The sequence below is a fragment of the Bactrocera dorsalis genome, chromosome 4 (assembly GCF_023373825.1).
Source record: "Bactrocera dorsalis isolate Fly_Bdor chromosome 4, ASM2337382v1, whole genome shotgun sequence".
Taxonomy (NCBI): domain Eukaryota; kingdom Metazoa; phylum Arthropoda; class Insecta; order Diptera; family Tephritidae; genus Bactrocera; species Bactrocera dorsalis.
The window spans coordinates 54,611,879-54,631,811 of record NC_064306.1 but is presented as its reverse complement, the minus strand read 5'-3'; the positions used below and the strand labels follow the sequence as shown (position 1 = coordinate 54,631,811).

The 19,933-nt window shown below is 35.3% G+C and overlaps 1 protein-coding gene across 3 annotated transcripts in view; it reads left to right on the top strand.

Annotated features, from left to right (window-relative positions):
• Positions 1-287: 287 nt before the first annotated feature.
• Positions 288-19,933, top strand: part of LOC105228863 (mucin-5AC) — a 126,859-nt gene continuing 107,213 nt past the window's right edge. Inside the window, exons 1-2 of one of the 3 annotated variants that reach the window (XM_049454215.1) lie at positions 288-458; positions 1,241-1,417. In XM_049454215.1, coding sequence (XP_049310172.1) covers positions 1,328-1,417 — 90 coding nt within the window. In that variant the 5' untranslated portion in view covers positions 288-458; positions 1,241-1,327. Of the gene's footprint in view, positions 471-966; positions 1,418-19,933 lie in introns of all 3 variants that reach the window. The other 2 variants (XM_049454213.1, XM_049454214.1) reach the window with 2 other exon arrangements.

Here is a 19,933-nt window from a genome sequence, read left to right as displayed (position 1 = left end):
CAAAAACTAAGCGCCACAAAAACACGCACGAAGAAAGTCAGTGTGCAAGAGAATGTGCGATGAAAAAAACGGAGTAGAATTTGTCAAGTTGACAGCAGCCGAATGGCCTTGAGAGAGTGCGAACTGAAGTTGAGAGCGCTCGCTTGGCACGAGCGACGCACACTTCGTGCGCTAAATTCGCCGTGAAGCACAGTTTTCGGCACGAATTCGCCGTCAACGTCGACGCACGAAAGGACACGGCTCTGATTGGGTTTTTAAAGTAGCGTCGCCATGTCTGGCACGGCAGAATCAAACGGGCAGCGAACACGTGCGGTAGTCAATTCGAGCCAACGAGTCGAGTATCGTTTTGAGTCTAACAGAGACAGAGTTTCTGTATACGTGCGTGTATGTGTGTGAGTGTGTGCTTTGAAGCGCACGGTTTCACAAGTGTACTGGAGGCGATTTACGCCGTCGAAAATGTAAATATTAAAGTAACGCTAGTGACATAATAAAGAAACAAATAAATAAATACTGAATTGTGTGCCGGCAGCGCTCTCTGCCGATTGCTTAGACAGCCGTGTGCTATTTACCGCTTGTTTAGTCAGTCAATCAGCCAGTGTGACAGACAGACAGTCGGCTGGCAGTCGACAAAATCGCACTTTCTGCTTCAACACGCGCTGAAACGCTTGAGACCCGCGGCGCTTTTCGCACAAGTGTTTTTTCTTTTGCATTTGAATGCATGTGCGTGTGTGTCGCTGCTTGTTAAGCCTAAGCGTCCTCGCTGCAGTGTTTTTACTGTGCAAGGCACTTTGACTTACTGCTCGCACTGCCTGCAAACACACACACACGCATACAAATGCAGAAATAAATACGAAAAGCGCTTTAGACAGTTCCGCTTCGCACACAGCCCGCGCGTGTATGCTTGTGTGCGTGTGTGTGTTAGTCACGTGTGTTTATTATTTATTTATTTATGCATGTTTTTTACAGCAACTGTCAAAACAACAACAATAATAATAACTAGTGCAAGCACAAAGTGTTACGTTCTATATTTATTAGGCAAAAACAACAATAACAACAACTTTTGCAACAATAGCAGCAAAAGCCAGTTGAATTTGTGCCAAATTTTATTCAGTGTGTGTTTACAATTCAACCTGCGTGTGTGTTGGTGCATTTAATATTTTGCCAGCTCGCAGTCACACACACAAAGAAACAAATACATACAGAGAGTAACACAGTAGTTTTCTTGTGTGCTTTGTCATAGTGAAATTGCAGCTGCCGCTTGTTTGCTTTTGTTTTGTCTTCAAGTTTTTGTTGCTGCCAAAGTCACCGTTATAAACTAGTGCACAAAATGTCACTGCAGAGCGTCGCATCGTTGCAGTTTTGGTTGGTCATTCTTTTGGGGTTAAGCCACTTTGGCACGCGTACCGAGGCACGTGCGGTGAGTAAAAATATTTTTGGCAAATTTTTTTAAATTTCAGTGCAAAAGTTTTATTAGAAAATAGAAAATTACAAACAGTTACCATTATTTGATGCGTATGTGTTTGTCCTAATTTAGGGGAATAAGTTAAGTTTAATAAGTATTTCGAAGAGAGATGTGTGATTTGCATTTATATTTACTTGTGCAAATGTGAGTGTTTCATTTAATAGAAGAAAGGAAATGAATTAATAAAAATTAAGAAATATTTACCAAATGTCATATAGTAAACAAAATTTAAAGCATAAACAATATTAAAAATAATAAATTTACTAAGATATCACGAATTAAAGCGTTGCATATACTTATTCCCTGAAAAAAAAAAACGATTTTTGAAACTTTTTTTGCAAATACGAAATATTTTATTAATAGTTAAGTGCGTCAAACTCAAAAAATCTATTTTTTTATTTCCACAAATGGCTTTTTTAACGTGTCTAAAATACGTTAGCAAAGTGATTTTTAAGAATTCAGAGCTTTTTTTTAAGATACAGTTTTTAGAAGGAGCTGTTCGGCTGTTCTCTAAGCGAACTTGAATCTTCAAAAGCGCTTTTCTCAAAGCTACGTTTTCTAAACTTTACTATAATGTGTCTCAAAAAGGCTTGAACGATTGACTTGAGGCATGTAGTGAACATTCAGCACATGAAAATGCATGGAATAACCCACTATTAATCGAAAATTCCCAAAACTTAAATTTTTTTATAGCAAAAATCGCAATATTTCCAAAATCCACCAAAAGTTTCAATTTTAAGTATATTCATTTAATAAAAATCCACTACTTGCATTAAGGAATTTAAAATTCAACCTCCATCAATGTTCTCTTGTTTAGTATAAGCCAATCAGCCGGAATCGTGGAAGAAGTGCGAGTCTAATTTTTCAAGGAGGAGATGTTCAGAACGTTGTACCTTCTACACAATAATTCTAGCTTAAAACATATTTTTATGCAGTTGAAATATATGTTAATAAATGATAATAAACTTTAAGCTCATTGTATTTGCTATGCGTAGACAAAAAACCTTAAAAATGCATAAAAAAATATGCCGTCAAATGGTAATATGCTTATGGACACCCTATCCATTTATATGTTTCCAATAATTTAAAGGAAACTTGGATTTTTTTGTAGAAACTTTTTTGAATTTGTAATTAAATAAATTCTATTAAATTTTTTGTGGAAGCCAACATAGTTCAGAGAACAAAAATTTCAATTTCGTGCATCACAGTTTGTTCCTGTCTGGTTTCCAGAGACTTTAACAATTGATATTACTTTTCTGCTTTAAACTACAGATCCACATAAATAATTTTTATTACATTTCGAGTTTGAACAATATTAAAAAAAATAATAATATCTTCATAATTCGATAGTACGGATATTCATAAGTATTTTTGCTAAAGCATTTTTCAAAATTCGGATTATTTTCAAAGTTACAGCCTTAGTATTGTGCCTAATTGGCTGCTTAGTGCATATACTTTGAATATTACGAGGTTAAGGAGCACACCTTGCGGATAGCCTTACAAATGCGATTTTTGAAGATTTAAAAGAAAGAAAAGAAAAAACACGAAACTGTTGTATTAAATGTTTAATTAAAGTTTTAAGGTTAAAATTATGTATATATCGTCACCTAAAACGCAAAGCACTACATCATCAAAAAAACGAAATTAAGTTCTTTATTGGTCACGATTCACTACTTCATATTACATACTTGTATATGTATGTGGCATAAAATTTTCAGCTTCAGCTGTCAGATATAACCAATATATAACGATTTTATAACCAAAACTTAAAAAAACTTAAATTTGCTTTGAATATGAGTGGTTTCTATTATATAGTTTTTCCTCGCCTGTAAACTTATGAAAAGTGTTGTTACGTTATTTGGATTTCAGCGGACGATATACAGGTTTTTTTTCAGTGCCGTCATGATGATAACTCAAGTGCTAGTTTACCAATTTACATCTGGCATGAACATTTTTGGAACATCTCTGTTATGTAAAAAAGGAAAACTGACCGAACTGATTCAGAATAAATAAAAAAAAAAAATCAAAATAAAAAAAAATTGTTTAAATTCGATCCACATTTATTATGAGGCGACATTAAATGAATATTTTTTTTCACTTTTGTTGATTCATACGATAATGGCATTCATAGTGATCAAGAACCGGTCAACGCTTTATTTTAGAAATGATCGCTAGTGTACGTTTCTTTTTCTTACTTCAAAGACGCTTAGCTTTACTTGTTTTATAAATTATTTTGGGTATTTTGGAAATATGATTCAAAAATTTCAGAAATGTATAATAAAAATGTCATTTGCTTTTTATCAGCTTCCAACAAATGTTCAAAATATGGGCATTTAGATTAGAATATCTCAAACACATTAGCATAGGTTAATTGTTGTCCGGCCATTTGCTTGAAAAGCGTCATTATTTTTATATTAACGACCATTTTCAAGTCACTGAGTCCAATAAATCCACTAAATCTCACTAGTTCAAAGCAAACGACCTTCTTTGATGAATTTGACACCTTGGTTCACGTGCCAACGGAAGGTTAGCGATTCTAGCGACATGTTTGGTTTTATGTTTATATAATTAATTTATAACCCTTTAGATAAATAGACGAGGATTGCACCGCGACTTTACGCTTTAAAAAAAGGCTCTAACCTTATATTCAATATCAATATCATACTTGTATATCAATATCTCCGAGCAAAATCTAACCATCGATATTATTTTTATAGCTTAAGTAAGATAATACGAATTTTTGGGTGTCCGATCATTTTATATTTTTAATAATTTTGTGTACTAACAATCATCACAAACTTTTTGTGTCATTATTCTTATTTAAATCACAATCACATGAGAGATAAATAAGCTGTTCCAAATTAAAACTAGAAATGGCCTTTCTTTCTATATATTTCAGATTAATTTAATATTTTAATATGTGTAGTTAAAACAGAGTAATGAAAATACCAAATTGCTTCGACTTCTATCTGGAATACATCTCAATATGTTTCGTAATCAAGAAATCAGTTGGGTCAATGATATCAAATATACCGCTTTTCCTTCAAAAATTCGCTTAGTAAGAATATTAGATAAAAATGTGCTTCAGTATCTATTTCTCAGACTTATTTTCAAATCTCAAAAATGTCCTTTCTGTATTCTCCTTTCCAGTCTTACTCAATCTGTCACGTGTATTCTACCTTTCCACTGTCGTCAACTATGCGCCTTACTTACATTCCTTTGTCAGCAGCCTAAAAAAAATCTGAATTTTTGTCACGTGCTCGAAGTTTATTATTCGCAAGTCATCTCATTGTCTGCTCTATTTACTTTTGTATGTTCACTGGCCTGGTTGACGTTTTCAAATACATTTTTACCGTTCAAAAACATTACAAACTCAGCCATATCCGTTGCAAGCGGGCAAAGTGAAAGCGGATATGTAAAGGTTGCTGCTAAAAATACAACATTTTTCCCATCTAAATTTTATTTGCACATTACAAGTCTATATCTGTCACTACAAAATCTATCAAGAATATACATTTTTAACATTCTATGTGTAACACATATGCATATATATTTATAAAATAAAACATAAAAAGGTCGTGTCATTATATTCTAGCCATGTTCGATTTCATTGCATACTTTTCGGCGCGCCAGCCTTTGGCTTGTTTAATGCTCATTAGTATGCTAGTCAGTCAGTTGGTTTGATCTATTTGCCATCATAGCCAATGCACAGCACATTAATAATGCTATTCACAGTTATTTTAGATATCACGAAAACTTGAACACCCAGACTTTGTTACGTTTTCCTCATTTTACAGTCACAATCAAATACAAATACAAGCTGTAAATATTTATAAAACTGTAATTCGTACACGCTTTTACAATTTACAAATGGCATTCGTTTCGCTAAATGATTCATTCCCACTTTCAAGCACCCACACAGTCACAACAACATGCCCCAATTTATTCTTCATTTATTTTGCAATAAAATGGCCATTTATTCATGCTCGCTTCCGCACAGTGCCTCTTCCTCTTGCTCTTATCAACAGTTTAGATTCAGCTCTATTCGGCACTCCACCTTGACCGACCATTACTTTCACTTTTAATGCCTTTCAAGTTTCAATAAGCATTGTACGAACACATTGTAGCTGAATGCTGCCTATTCACACATAGATTTGTTCAAGTTACACAGCCATAACCATCTGTCAAGCGCCATTAAACTCAAAACTGTCAAATGTCAAGCAGCGCAACAGCAGCTATGCTTTTGGGCAAAAATGTTTTGCAAACAAAAAGAAGCATTAGTGCTTTAGGCAACAGCATTTATGCGTTGGTTGGCTGAAGCTATTGAAAGGAAATTGCTCGGTTAGCTGCAAGGGGAATGTAACAACTAGAAAGATTCTGTGAGTCAAAGCACAGTGGGTTTCAATGATGATTAATAGACAAATGCTTTGAAGGATATAAGAAACGAATAGAACCTGAATACTACTAACTAAGCAGAGTATTTCTTATTATAAGGTATGTGTCTTAACTGAAAATAGTTTTTAGCAGAGTCACACACCTATTAAATTAATATTAGAATAATTATAATTTTGAACCAGAAAACATTCGTTAACCAAATTGGATTTAAATGGCGTTCATCATATTCCTAAATCGTTGTGTTCTTTTAAATGGTATATGGTAATATACATCCTAAATGGAGTGAATTCTAAACTTGACCAGTAATTTCTTTCACAGTGCAGTGAACAATAGTTATTGGAGAAATATTGAATAGTGCAACCAATTTAGACCATTTTTTCCAAATTTGGATAACCTTACATATTCAGAGATACTTTTACAGTATACGAGGATTTTGTATTCTAGAGAGCCAATTTGCGAGTGTTTATCGGCAATTGATAATAACTTAATTGATATTTGCATTTCCTGTTCTTTTATCATTTCCTGATGTATATTTAAAGAGAATATTAAATTAATTTAAGACACAAAACAAAAATTCATAAAAATAGCGAAAACTCAAAAATAAAGATCGTTTTGAATATAAATTTTTTGGCTTTCTCGAAATTTTTTAAAAACTTAATAATTTTAAATTTCAATTTTTGTTGATACAAATGTGTGTATGATAGAGAGGTATACGTATTGTAAAAGTATTCATGACAAATACCAAGTTAATCACCTGATTTGGTTTTAGAATATCGTAATGACCGCATCAAATAAAGTAGTTTAGGGAAAAACTCGTTAAAATTTTACGATAAAGCGGTCGAGTTGTCATCATACTAAAACGACTAAAATTTTTAGAATAGTTTGAATTTTGAAAAATACGTTTAAAGCGATATTTTAAAGGATATATAAAGATGACATTCGAGTTTTCAACTTTAACGGCTATAATACCCTTTTAACCATAAAAGTGCTCTTCGACAAACAAAAAAAATCCCAATAAATGTTCGATTGTTTCAAAAGAATGAAAGAGAAGCGCTATCTGTAAAAAGTGTCCAAATCCAGAACTATTTCGGAGCATAAATTTTATTATCAAAACTTCTCGACAGTTGATTTTATATAATACAGATGATTTGGGGAACTTTGGAAAAAAAGCTTAATTGAGAGCAACTGATTTGTGAAATTCTGCAATTTTTGCCATTTTTTTATACACATTGAATCAAGTTTGGTCAATATACTTTCCATTTTGTTATCAATATTTGTTGTTTGCTGTTTTTCTTTTAAGGAAATATTCCCAATACTTTGAAAATTATTTCGGATCGGAAATGAATTCACTACTTCCAAGATCAACAAGATCACTACAAAGCTCTAAACTTTGCGAATTATCATTTGCTAAAGTAAAGCTAACTGTTAAAGCTTTTCTTTATTGTTTTGGGTTAGTCTAGGCTACCATATATATAACCTGTACCAGTTTCATATTAAATTAGGAGTAACTAGAAGGAAATATCTGACATACTATAAAATATATATGTATAATGGTGTCTGCATATATAGAGATATCGTTCTGAAATTTTGTAATCGCGCTTGTCTCCTAAAAACTTTGCTTATTTACTGGAATCGCTATTATCAAACCAATTTATGATATGACCACCAAACAAACTGTTCGACGAAACTAAAATCCATATTTGTAAAACTTTATTATTGAACAAGGTATAAAATTTGGCAAAGACTTTAGCCAACGCTATAACCTCTGATAGACTATACATGTCGGACAACTATAACATATAGCTTCCATAGAAGCTGTTTGGTAAAACTCCAGCTTTTGTATAGAATTTTTTTTTAATTTATGAAACATCTTAACAAAATATTATTAGCAAAGATAAAGGAACATTATCCTGATAAATATAGCTGCCATTTAAAATTTTCGAACAAAACCAAATTAAAGATATTTTTATACCTTTTATGCTATAAAAAATGCAGCAGAGCAGAATTAACTTTCTTTTTATTTTCGATTTTTTTTTATATTAAATTTTTATGAACTTACTTCATAAACTAACACACTATCGAAGAAGTATACCAACATCACAGCTGCCTAAAAGTCTACCGGAAACGTAAGCGTTATTAAAACAGCCAAAAAAATCACTTCGCATTCACCTTCTGTTGTCATTATTTTGAAAGGGGCTCCGACATATACCACGTGCGTTGGTTTGCCGTCGTCAGGACAGCGGCGAATCACAGTTGACGCTTTCGGTTAGCCGTCATTTGTTGGCATTCTTTTCGCCGAAAACGCAGCACGCATACAAATGCCGTAGTAAGGCAACACATGGTTGTATGTATGAGCATACAAATACATGTGTGTGCGTGCATGAACTCCCACGGCGGCGGCAGAGATTTTTACCGCTTTGCGTGTAGGCGATTTGTTTGAACGTCGAAAATTACGTGTTTTGCATGCGTAACGAAACGAAAGGGTCCAAAAAGGACACGCCACCAAGCACATAAAGCAACAATAAAACAAAAATATAGCAAAATAAATATTAAAGCAAAAGTAAACAAACAATAAGCGGCTAACAAGCGCCTATCTTGTAGCCAACTCGCGTGTTTATGCGACTCAACTCGTCGAAAGCAAACAAACAGTCCGCTGTGCCACTTCCCGTGTGTGTCGGGGCTCATAATCCACACGCTAACTTTGTTTACTTACAAGCAAAGCGTTTTGTGAGTGTGTGTGTGTTTGAGGGGGGAAAATGAATAATTTCGCAAAATTTACTACGGAAATAAATCAAAAATTTCGTTGCTTTCGAGCCCTTTGCGGCCACAACGCGGTAGCAACTGCCCTTCGCCGCACCAATTTATTTTCAAATTTCATTTGCTTAAGTGCCACCAACAGTTGGCTGCCGGGAAGTTGCTTTACTTGGTTGCTCAGTGCCTTATATATTCATATATATTTGTAAATCGTATATATCTGCAACAGTATTGTCAGTTGACTTTTTGCTTTGTCACCTAAATATTCATATTCCTGCAGACAACTCAAACAAACTTTGAATTTTCACTTATTATACCCCGTATAGGGTCTTTTAAGCTTGACACAAGGTGTGTAACATCCGGAAAGAAACGTCGGAGAAACTATAAATAATATATGTAAATGATCAGCTTGAGAAGCTCAGTAGTTTTAATCCTGTCCTCATATGGGTCTGCAGCCTGAATATATCCAAGTAAATTTCTCAGTTTTTGAGATATCGATCTGGAATTTTGTACACATCATTTTCTTTTCAAGAAACTGTTAACTTGTCGGAATCGTTGATATCAGATCATTATAGCACATAGCCGCCATACAAACTTGATCAGCGGAACTGAACGATCAAAAGCAGGTTCTTATATGGGCAAGTTTTTCATTTCACCAGATATTTTCAGGAAATTTAGTGCAAACTATTGCTTAAAACAATGCTATAATCTCGCAAAAAATTATTCAGATCGGGCCACTATAACATATAGCTGGCATACAAGCTAACCGATCAAAATCTATTTCTTGTAGGAAAACTTTTTTAATTTGTGAAGGGTATTATAGTTTCTTTGCAACCAAAGTTAACGTTTTATTTTATTTGTTGTTGTTTTCGGTTATTTACACTACTCCCAACTTTTACAACAACAAAAAACGCAGCTGTCATTTATAATTCGTTGCAATTGTATGTATATTTGTTGTTGTTAGTTTTTATTGCTATTTAATGTGTGTGTGTTGTTGTTATGGTTGTTGTTGGCGACTTTTGACAAATGTACTCGCAATCGGTTACAGCGGTAACTGTGTCACCACGAATTACCCACACCGACTTCATTCATCCATCAACAGTTGTCGGTGGTTTTTGCAGCGCAAACAAATATTTTTCGCTGTAAATGTAGGATTGTATGTGTGTATATAGGTCGCTAGATATTCAGGTATATACTAGCAACAAATTTGTTATTCTCCCCTGACGTTGCCCTGGTTATAGTTGGCCGCGCTTGTTTGCCGAGCGAACTTAATTTTATTTATCGCTGCACTTATTTAATATGTTCGTGTTGTAATCTCATTAGATTACTTTTTTATGACGCCGCTCAAGTTTTTTTTATTATTATTTATTGTCGTGTAGTCAACAGAGACTCGAAATAAACATGTTAAATGGAGTCATCAATCTTCGCTCAAACTGATTGGCAGCGACTTTAGTATGGGCAATTTGCTTTAATTTATTCGAAATGTCAGAAAATGGTGACTAAAAAACAAACAAATATTGGCAGGTGGAAACGGTGTCACTTATTTGCAGTTATTTGATTACTTAAATCAAATTTCTGCTGGTAAATGTGCAAGTAATCAATAATTGGGGAAAATATTTTGCTTTAAGAAAAAAACGGATCTTAGTTACTTGTTTAATTAGCCGAATCATTTATTTTGTGCTTATTTACTGCTTATTAGTATTAATGTTACTCTAGTTCTAATAGTTCAGTATCTCTTTCATAATTTAATTACTTTACAATTGTTTTTATATTAGAAACTTCATTCATTAGATTTATTCTTTAATCTTTTATTAGTTATAAGTACAGAACTCGGTTCAATAAACTCCTACTAGATAAAAAACTGACCAAGGTAATTCGGCTTGCAGAATGTCCGTACTACCTTTCAGCTAAGGTTGAGCTAGAACCTGTCGACATCCAAAAAGCTAAGTCACAAAAGTTATTTCTTCTGTAACGACCTTACTTAACGACCTATTAATCTAAGAAATCTTCGAGTAAGCGATCTGGATATAGTTTCTTAATTTTTGGAAAGTTCTGCAATCTTCTAGTTTATGGTACCAGCACAACATAACAAGCAATTACTAGAACATCAAGTTCAGAAAACTTGAAAAAGATGTATCACCTAACTCTCATGTTATTTTCATCGATTTAGAAGTCTATCTTAAAATAGTCAGATTTTTTTATGAAGTTCTAAATTAGGCTTTAAGATTAAAATACAGAACAAGCAGTTCATAGTAAATGAGGAAACTTTGTATGGAAGCGTCAAAATACCGACATAAAACACATTATAGGACAGTAGGACAAATGCTCTTACGAAATCATCTTTGCCACAATGAGTACATACGTCATACACAGCCATGTGTAACGCGAAGTAATCAAAAAAGGAAATTTATTCTAAGGATATGTCGCGAAAAGTCTGGTACTTTAAGTAACGAGCCTCTCTACATCTTTGACGCTTGGATTCTGAGACTATTTTGCGGTATTATTAAGGGATCAGTAGTGTAAACATTTTTCAAAATATTTTTTTTTTTGCATTTAGAATGTATGTAAAAATCCAGTTTACCATTGGAAAGTTTTTCTCAAACACACACTTTTTTAAACTGGCGGACATGATTCCGGTCGAACTACTCAACCGATTTGCTTAATTTTTTTCTTTGAAATGCATCTCATTCACTCAGCCGTTTCCCCGACAGATGTCATTAAAAAATTCCGAAAAAATATGTTTTTACACTCCATGATATATCTCATGATATGTGAAAAAAGTTCTATTGTAAAATAAAAATTTCTATGAAAAAAATGTCAAAAAACAGGCCAGATTACCCGTCTGACTCCTCAAAGATGCTGGTTAGCAAAAACAATAAGATTTCAACTTCAAAAGCTATTTCAACAGAATGGCAAAGAGGCAGGTATCGCACTTAAGTAAAGTATAAATTAATCTGATTTAATTTGCTGAATGTACTAAAAATAGAAGGTTAACTTAGACTTAAACGCTTTGAAAACTTAAACTTTGCCTCCATTAGTTCTGCTTCTAAGCGTTTAACCTTTTACAAATCTTGCAAAGGCTTTGAAAACGTGGGCCGATGGCTTCAACCATCCTGAAACAGTAAATGATGTTGCTGTTCACTAGTCAGTTTTCAATTATTAAATTTAGTTTTTTAATAAAAAGTTTCCAGTAAACTAATATTATTGACTATTCTAACATGGACTGAAACAATATATTCCCAGAACGCCATTTATGATTTTTCTCTTTAATCACTGCTCTCTTGTTAAATAAATTAAATGTTAAACCCATACCGAACAAACTATACCAGATGATCAAACAAGCGGGCAGCACTTGTGTTGCAACCCGGTGCTTACATGTTTTCTGACGCAGCCGCAGTACTGTCTTGAGCATTACTAAGAAATAACGAATCGAAGATAGCTAGTAATAAAGCTACTTTTAGACCAGTTTTTTGACCACTTTTGCTATTACAAAAACTCAAAGTTACAGTTTTCTGAATGTAGCAGTTGAAATGCAAAGATTTTTGTGTATTATTTTAAACACAAGCAGTCTGAAATTGTAAATAAATTCCCCGGGTATACGACATGTCAGAAAAACCTGATTTACAATGCCAAATATGATCATTTCGTTTACAACAGCAGCTTAAATCGGTACACCTCAAGAGTGCGTTGCGATTTTTACAATGGATAACAATTGCGAACAAAACATTTGTCTCAAATTTTGAATTTCTAGTCACAGTTCCTGAGCGGAATTATTGCAAACGTTGAAAAAGGCTTACAGTGATTCAGTTTTATCCAAAACATAAGCCTATGAGTACAAAGCCTTCAACGACTGTCAAGTGATCGTTAAAGACATGTCCCGTTCTGAAAAACGTTTGAAAGCTATGGTGCTTGAAAGTCGTCAGGTAAGTGTTAGCGAGATGGCAACAGAGCGCGACATCGGTCACAACTCCGTTCGAATGATTTTGATAGATATTTTATGTATGAGATGCGTTCTTGCTCAACACGTCTTTATAAAGCTGATTTTTTTTTTTAAATGTACCCTATTCAGATCTCTTTGAACATGCTTCACGGATCCCACATTAGTGGAGAGCATTATAACTGCGGATGAGACAGGGGTTTATGAGTTTGACAAGCAAATAAGTCAACAATCATCGGAATGGAAAGTAAAAACGAGCCGGAACGAAAATAACCACGTCAAAGCCGCTCAAAGATCAGGGTGATACTAATTGTTATTTTCGATATTCGTGGATCGGTGCATCACGAATTTTTTTCCGAAGGAAAAGACTGTCAACAAGAAGTTTTATTTGGCCGTATTGAGGCGTTTATATGAGAAAATGGTCGGAATTGTGGAACAACAATACATGGATTTTACACGACGATAATGCATCCCTGTGTGTGATTTTTTCTTGTTCCCCAAACTGGAATTTTAGTCGATCGAAGTGATAAAACAAAATTCGCTAAAGGAGCTGAATGAAATCCCAAAAAGTGCTTATAAGAAGTGTTTCCCAACTTAAACTGGTTGGAATTACTTTGAAGGCGACAAAATAAATATTGATGAATAATGAAATATTTTTATTTACAATTTGCGGTTACTTTTTTGTCACAATGTATAATAGATAAGTTCAACTAATACCAAATAGGGCTGATATTTGCTTAGAACTTTCAATATGCCCTTGAACAGGGTATATTAAATTTGCCATGAAATTCGTGAGACGCAGAAGATAGCCCCCATAAAATAACTAGTCGATTTAGCTGTGTTGTCCATCTGTTTGAGCGTTCTGAAATTCAGCACACGTTCTTTTTCTCCAGCCCATTTATCAGAACCGCTGATATCGGACCAGGATACCATATAGCTGTCATACTTAAGCTCTTGTAAGGGAATATTTTGTATTCGTGAAAGGTATCACAGCTTAACGTTTTTATGAGGAGACAAATCCTTTAGCGCCTTTCATACTCCTCTTCTGAGGTATGGATCAAAACCGCGTATGCAGAGAATTTCACCAGTTATGTCCCACATTAAACTGTATTTACCATTTTCACATAGTAACCATTGAAAGTTATAAACCAAAAGATATGTACATTTTCATATATACTCACACACACACTCAGGCAAAGAAATCAAATATTTATGCAGTGTCCTCGCCACTTAAGCCGTCCAAAGCAGCTGATGGCGTGCAACAGCGCCATGAATGCAAATTATTAACGCTAAAATTGCTGTAAATTACATGTTGGCGCTAATTTGTTAAATTAAGAAATATTTGCCAAGCAAATGCAAGCTGAGGCGACCAGAGCTGTGGCCCATGCCACGCAAGCGTCAACGGTTAAAAATGTTGCACGAACGCAAGGGAGTGAGTAGAAGTAATAAAAAACTTTAAATGCACACGATTGTGTACTTTTATGAGTGTAGTTGTTGGTGGTAACAAGGCTTTCAGCCGGCGCCACCACATGTCGTTCACAATGCGGTAAACAATGTGGCGGCAAATACTCACATATACATATATACTTATATAATGCATGAAGTGTGTGTGTAGTGCATTACAATGCACTCTTCGACGCGCCAACAGGCAGCAAATGAAAATGCCACACACACCCTCTCACACCATACAAGCACACACACATATACATGTACATACTACGGCAAGAAGGACAACTCTTGTTGCAAGCAAATGCGTGTTCGTGCGGAAATTCCGAAATGTCGGCGCGCTCAGCGAAATTAGAGCAACGGCAATGTCGCGTTCTGCTTTTCTTTCATTTTCGCTGCGCTCTTTAGTTATTTTTGTTTGCAGCGGAAATGCTATTTTGCATACACATGTATTTGCATTAATACCTACATATAATATACTTATACATATATATATATATAATCAAAAGTATATAAAAAATGTCTAAATGTGCAACAACCTAGTAACGAAGCCGCCAACAACAAGCACAAGCACATAAATGCGACTTAACCAACTCATTGCGGCGCGTTGTCCTTCGTTGTCAAAGCCCCCACCCAACGTCTCTTCGTGCTGCTTCGTGTGCTGGCAAGGCTTAGTATTTGCCCACTGACACACTTTGGCAAATTGCATTCAGCGAAAGTGGGGAACAAAATGCCGTGCAGCAAGTGGGGCGCAGTGTGTAAAGGGAACGTTACAAGCGTACGCGGGAGCGCAGAATGCTGAAGAGTGGTCTTAACGGCTTAACACAGCGCACGTGCAACGGACTACTCGCAATTTGTGGCAATGACATGTTGCATAAAATATTTCATAAAATATCTCAGCGCATTACTGTCAGTATTAGCTGAAAGGAGGCGATAAAATGAATACAGACACAGGAGCAATGACCGACAGCGGGTGGTGGTAGTCAAGGCTAACAACGATGGCTTTCGTAGGGAAAGCATTCAATAAAAGTTGTGAGGGTGCGATTTTAGTTCATTAAAATATTCATGGATTGTATATGCGGGGGAATTGGATGTTATGTTTCCTTTCATTAGCAATCGATTTTTTCTATGAGTTAAAATTATTATGGCAAAATTTTAATTAGCGAAATGTTGAAGAATATGACAATGAATTTTGAAATTGAGTTGTATTTATATATCATTTATACCCTTGCAACATGACAGTACAAGAAGTTTTGCTCACCCAAAGGTTGTATGTATCACCCACAACTAATTGACATAGATATAGTTATACATATACATACATATGTACGAGGTATGACAATTAAGTAATGAGACTGATTCCATAAAAACCGTATATTTTAAAATTATTTTACAACTCTGACAGCCTCTTCAAAGTAGTCCCCTTGGGCAGCTATACAACGATTCTAGCGCGTTTTCCATGCTTCGTAACATTTCTGGAACGCTTCGACTGGGATGTTCGCGAGTACTCTTGTCACGGCCGCCTGGATGTGTAATCGGCCCAAAATGGGTTCTTTCGACCACCGATTTTGTTTTAGGAAACAAAAAAAGTCACAGGGTGACATGTCGGGCGCACAAGGCGGCTGTTGCAATACTGCGATCCCTTTAGAGGCCAAATACTAGGACATGCTGAGGGCGGTATGGCACGGCGCGTTGTCGTGATGAAGGATCCAGTTACGAGCGACGTCGAAGTTGTCTTCGCGCACAACTTTTTCATCCCAAAATCGTAGGTTAAAATAGGTCTGACTGTTTCACGGTTCATACTCAGTTCCGAGGCCAACATTCGAACTGTTAAACGCCGATCTTCACAGATTAATGAGCGAACACGCTGCGTATTCGCGTTAGTCCGCACCTCGACTGGTCTCCCACTCCGCGCCTCGCCTTCTACGCTTTCACGCCCCTCCTTAAACTCTTTGTGGCACCGAAACACCTGCCGGAAAAGGATAAAGGGAATTTCAAGGTCACAGGTTTACCACAAGCGCGGAAATAAAATCTAAGATGACATGACGAGTTGAAAACCGGCTGACTGTCGGTCCGTCCGCTGTAACTCAAGTGAAAATATTATAAGAACTACCAACGATAATGTGAAAACAAATGAAATTTCTGGGTGATTTTAACGGGATTTTCAATAGCGTCGCTAAAAAAATTAACCGATAGGTGCAGCAAACGGCGCCATATTCTTTACAATGTTTTTAATATTTCTCTTCAATAAAGTCGAAATTATTACAATTTACTACCGAAATTTGGGGTCAGTGGCATCAAATTTATGTTCAATTCATGGTCGTCATAATCGTGCTGCCATATCAGAAATTGAACGCCTAGTGGAAAAATTTTAATCCACAGGCGCTGTAAAAAATGTTACAATACCACTGAGATAAAGAAGTACCCGTAGTATCGAAAATATTGCTGCTGCTAGCTCATCCATTGAGGAAGCCCTAAATCAATCTCTCACACGTCGTTCTCAAGCGTTGGGCATCTCTGTGACGACGCTGTGTTGAATTTTGCGAAAAGATCTTAGCCTACATCCTAACAAGATCAAATCGACGCAAGAACTGAAGCCGATTGACCACCAAAATCGTCGTATGTTCGTGAATCGGGCTGAGAAACAACTTGAAAATGATCCGGATTTTCATCGAAAACTCATCTTCAGCGATGAGGCTCATTTCTGGCTGAATGGCTTCGTCAATAAGCAAAATATGCGTTATTGGTCAGGCATCATTCCACCCCTACTCCATGAGCCACCATTGCATACCGAAAAAATTGCGGTTTGGTGCAGTTTATGAGCCGGAGGGTTCATTGAGCCGTACTTCTTCCGTAATAATTAAGACCGGCAGGTTATTGTGAATGTAAATCGCTTCCGCTCAATGATAACCAAATAATTTTAGCCCGCTTAGAATGAAAAACCGTTTTTGTAGCACTCTTATTGAAAAACCCGTTATAACAAATATATCAATCAATATGTAAAATATGTTAATTAAATTGGGAGAATGTGCTTTTTCTAATAATGGTGCATCTTTGTGCTTAGAATAAATAAAATGGGGTGAAAACTTGCCATATACGCCATATAACTAATAAGCCTTAAGTACCTGGAAATATTACTCCGGCTTTAGTCCTTGCAAGTTGCAAGATTATGAAATATGCGTTTATACCTGAACTTTTTTGCTTGTTAAATCATTATTCATTGATCAGAGTTATCTTGAGCACGGCAATGCAAAAACGGCCTCTCGATAAATGGAAACAAAATTTAACAACAAGCTCGCTTGAAGTTTTGTGATTTCAATGGAATCACCGGCTATGGAATCATTTAAAACGATGTAGAAGTGTTTTTGGAAGTCTACTTTATCATAATCACAAGTATTTAAGTAGCAAAAAACACACAGTGAAGGGTGTAAAGTCATTTAAAAAATCCTCCCATGCGAGGTGTCTCGATAAGGTCAAAAGTGAAAATCAGTGCTTAAAAATCATCATGTTATTATTATAGAGATAACAACGGATTCAACATCTTCTATAGATTGCTTCAACACATTTTGATTAATGTTTTCGATATAAAGAGCGTCAATATTAGCTGCGTACCAAAAAACCTGCAAAAACGATAGCGAGTAAACGATGGAGAAGTTGCAAAAGAGTTGTTTAGCAATAAAAAGATCCCTAAATTCACTGAAGGCACTAAGGGTCACCCCAGCAGAGGCAACTGTATGAAGAATTGGTTTAAGTACCAGAGTGCTTATATTGACTCAACATGGAGATGGATCATTTTCTCAAATCTTGGGTGAAGACACACTGTCCATTTCTAAGGATATTTTTGATGTTGAAAGCTTCTGTTTCCCGATACGGTAAATATGTAAATTTCTGTGCCAGTTTTAACCGAAATGCAAATAAAAAAAATACTTACGAATAAAATAATTGAAAAAGGAAAGAATGTAAATAATTTCGTTAAAATTTTCACTTTCTATCTAAGCGCAAACTGATTTGATTCATATAGAAATCGTCATCTTAGCTAACACTAGCTGCTAATTTGGTGCCACATAAATTAATTTATTTTTTCACCTCCTCATTGCTTAAATGGCGGCTTCCGTTGTAACACACACAAACTAACAAATTTGGCTTAACTAAGCACAAAATTTATTATAGACCAGTAGCATTTAAAGTGGCAGAACACGGTCACTGGAGTATATAAATCACCGTGCAGGTGGCCCCAGTTGATTGCCGATAAAAGGACATTGTAAGCAAGTGGTCGACATAATACCATTGAGATTTGCATAATAAATAAAACACAGTGTTGAGCGAGAGTGTGTGCCAAAAAATATTTGTACAACCAGAGTGTTAAAAAGCAGAAGCTGGAAGGCAACAAAAAATTTCAGCTAAGAGCGAAGAAAATTTCAACTACAACAACAAATAGTGAGTGGAAAATTTTGGCCACAAAGGTCACATAATTCATTAAATGTGGCTTGACTTTGAATATATGATATAATACATGCATGTATATATATGTGTGTGTGCATGTGAGTGTCAGCAGGAGCTTCATGAGTAGCATGCAAATTTTCGCTCTCGCTTTTCAACGCTGCTGGTTATTACACAATTTTCATACGCTTTTATTGTTTTCTTTTCTTCGTGAACAAAATTTCATTTTCCATTGCAGTTGTTGTTGTTGTTGGCAACAAACACCAAACCTTGGTGAAACAGCTATAAATCATGCCGATAATTATGTGGGTGAGCTCATAAATAAAATATTCGAGTGCAGCTATGCTGGCAAGTGGCGAGCGTTTTGTTGTTGTTTTTGTAGCTTTTCGCTATCGTCTGCTGACCGCAATTTCGCCACAGGTGAAGATGGCTGGCAAGCTGCTTGCTGTGCTATACTTCTGCTGCTAAGACGTTGCCAAGGTGAAGAAGCGCTTTGAATTTAAGCAGAATTGCTTTTAGAAAATTTAAAATTCATAAATTTTTTACTTCACTAAAATATAATAAAAGCCAAAAATTTTTAAATACAAAAAAAAATAATAAAAAAAATTATTAAAAAATAAAAAAGTGTATATTGCCGGCGTCTGTTGAGCATAAAAAACGCATATTTTGCCTTATGTTTACTTAGTATTGCTAGCGCGCCGCATTGTTTCCATTCCGCGGTTGCTGTGTGTACTCCACAGCGTATACGCAACCATTTTACGGACCGCAAAGGCGCGCGAGCAAACCTTCTGAACGGCAGCCATCTTTAATATACCGTTATTTCACCTCATTTCTTCATTGGTATTTATTTATGCTTTTACTGTTATGTTTTATTATTGCGGTATATTGCTCTCCAACACTTTTAACGTCAATAAAATTGCAAAATGATGAAAGATTGCCGCGCCTTTGACTTTTATTGTCTTGCTTAGAAATATCCATAAATTTATATTCAACATTTCAGTGGCGTAAATATATGCATGAGCACAAGCATTGAATTTCAAACTTTTGTAATGGCGAACGCGCAGAGAATGAAGGAAAATATGAACGCTAGAATTTAATAGCTCGTTTGAGCAGTGAAAATGGGGGCATAATGGGTGCGATTTTCACCTTTATGTCTTTATAATGCAATATAATTTTTCGTTTGATGAAAATGTGAAGCTTCCCGTGTACATTATTACTTCTATTTTCATTTTGCTCATTAATACCTATTATATATTGATGTGTGTATTTTTTTACAATACTAAGCTATGTATATAAAAAGTTAGCCTTGCGATTTTCAAAAAAAAATTGTATGATGTTCAACTTTCATGGGTGAGTTTCATCCCATTTTATTCATTTCAAAGAAAAGGAAGTTATACCGATTCAACCCATTTGTAGCACACAGACTACTATCAGGAAAGACTCTTCCCTGAAATTCAATTATATATCTCACACATTGACCGAAATTTTCGAAAAAAAAT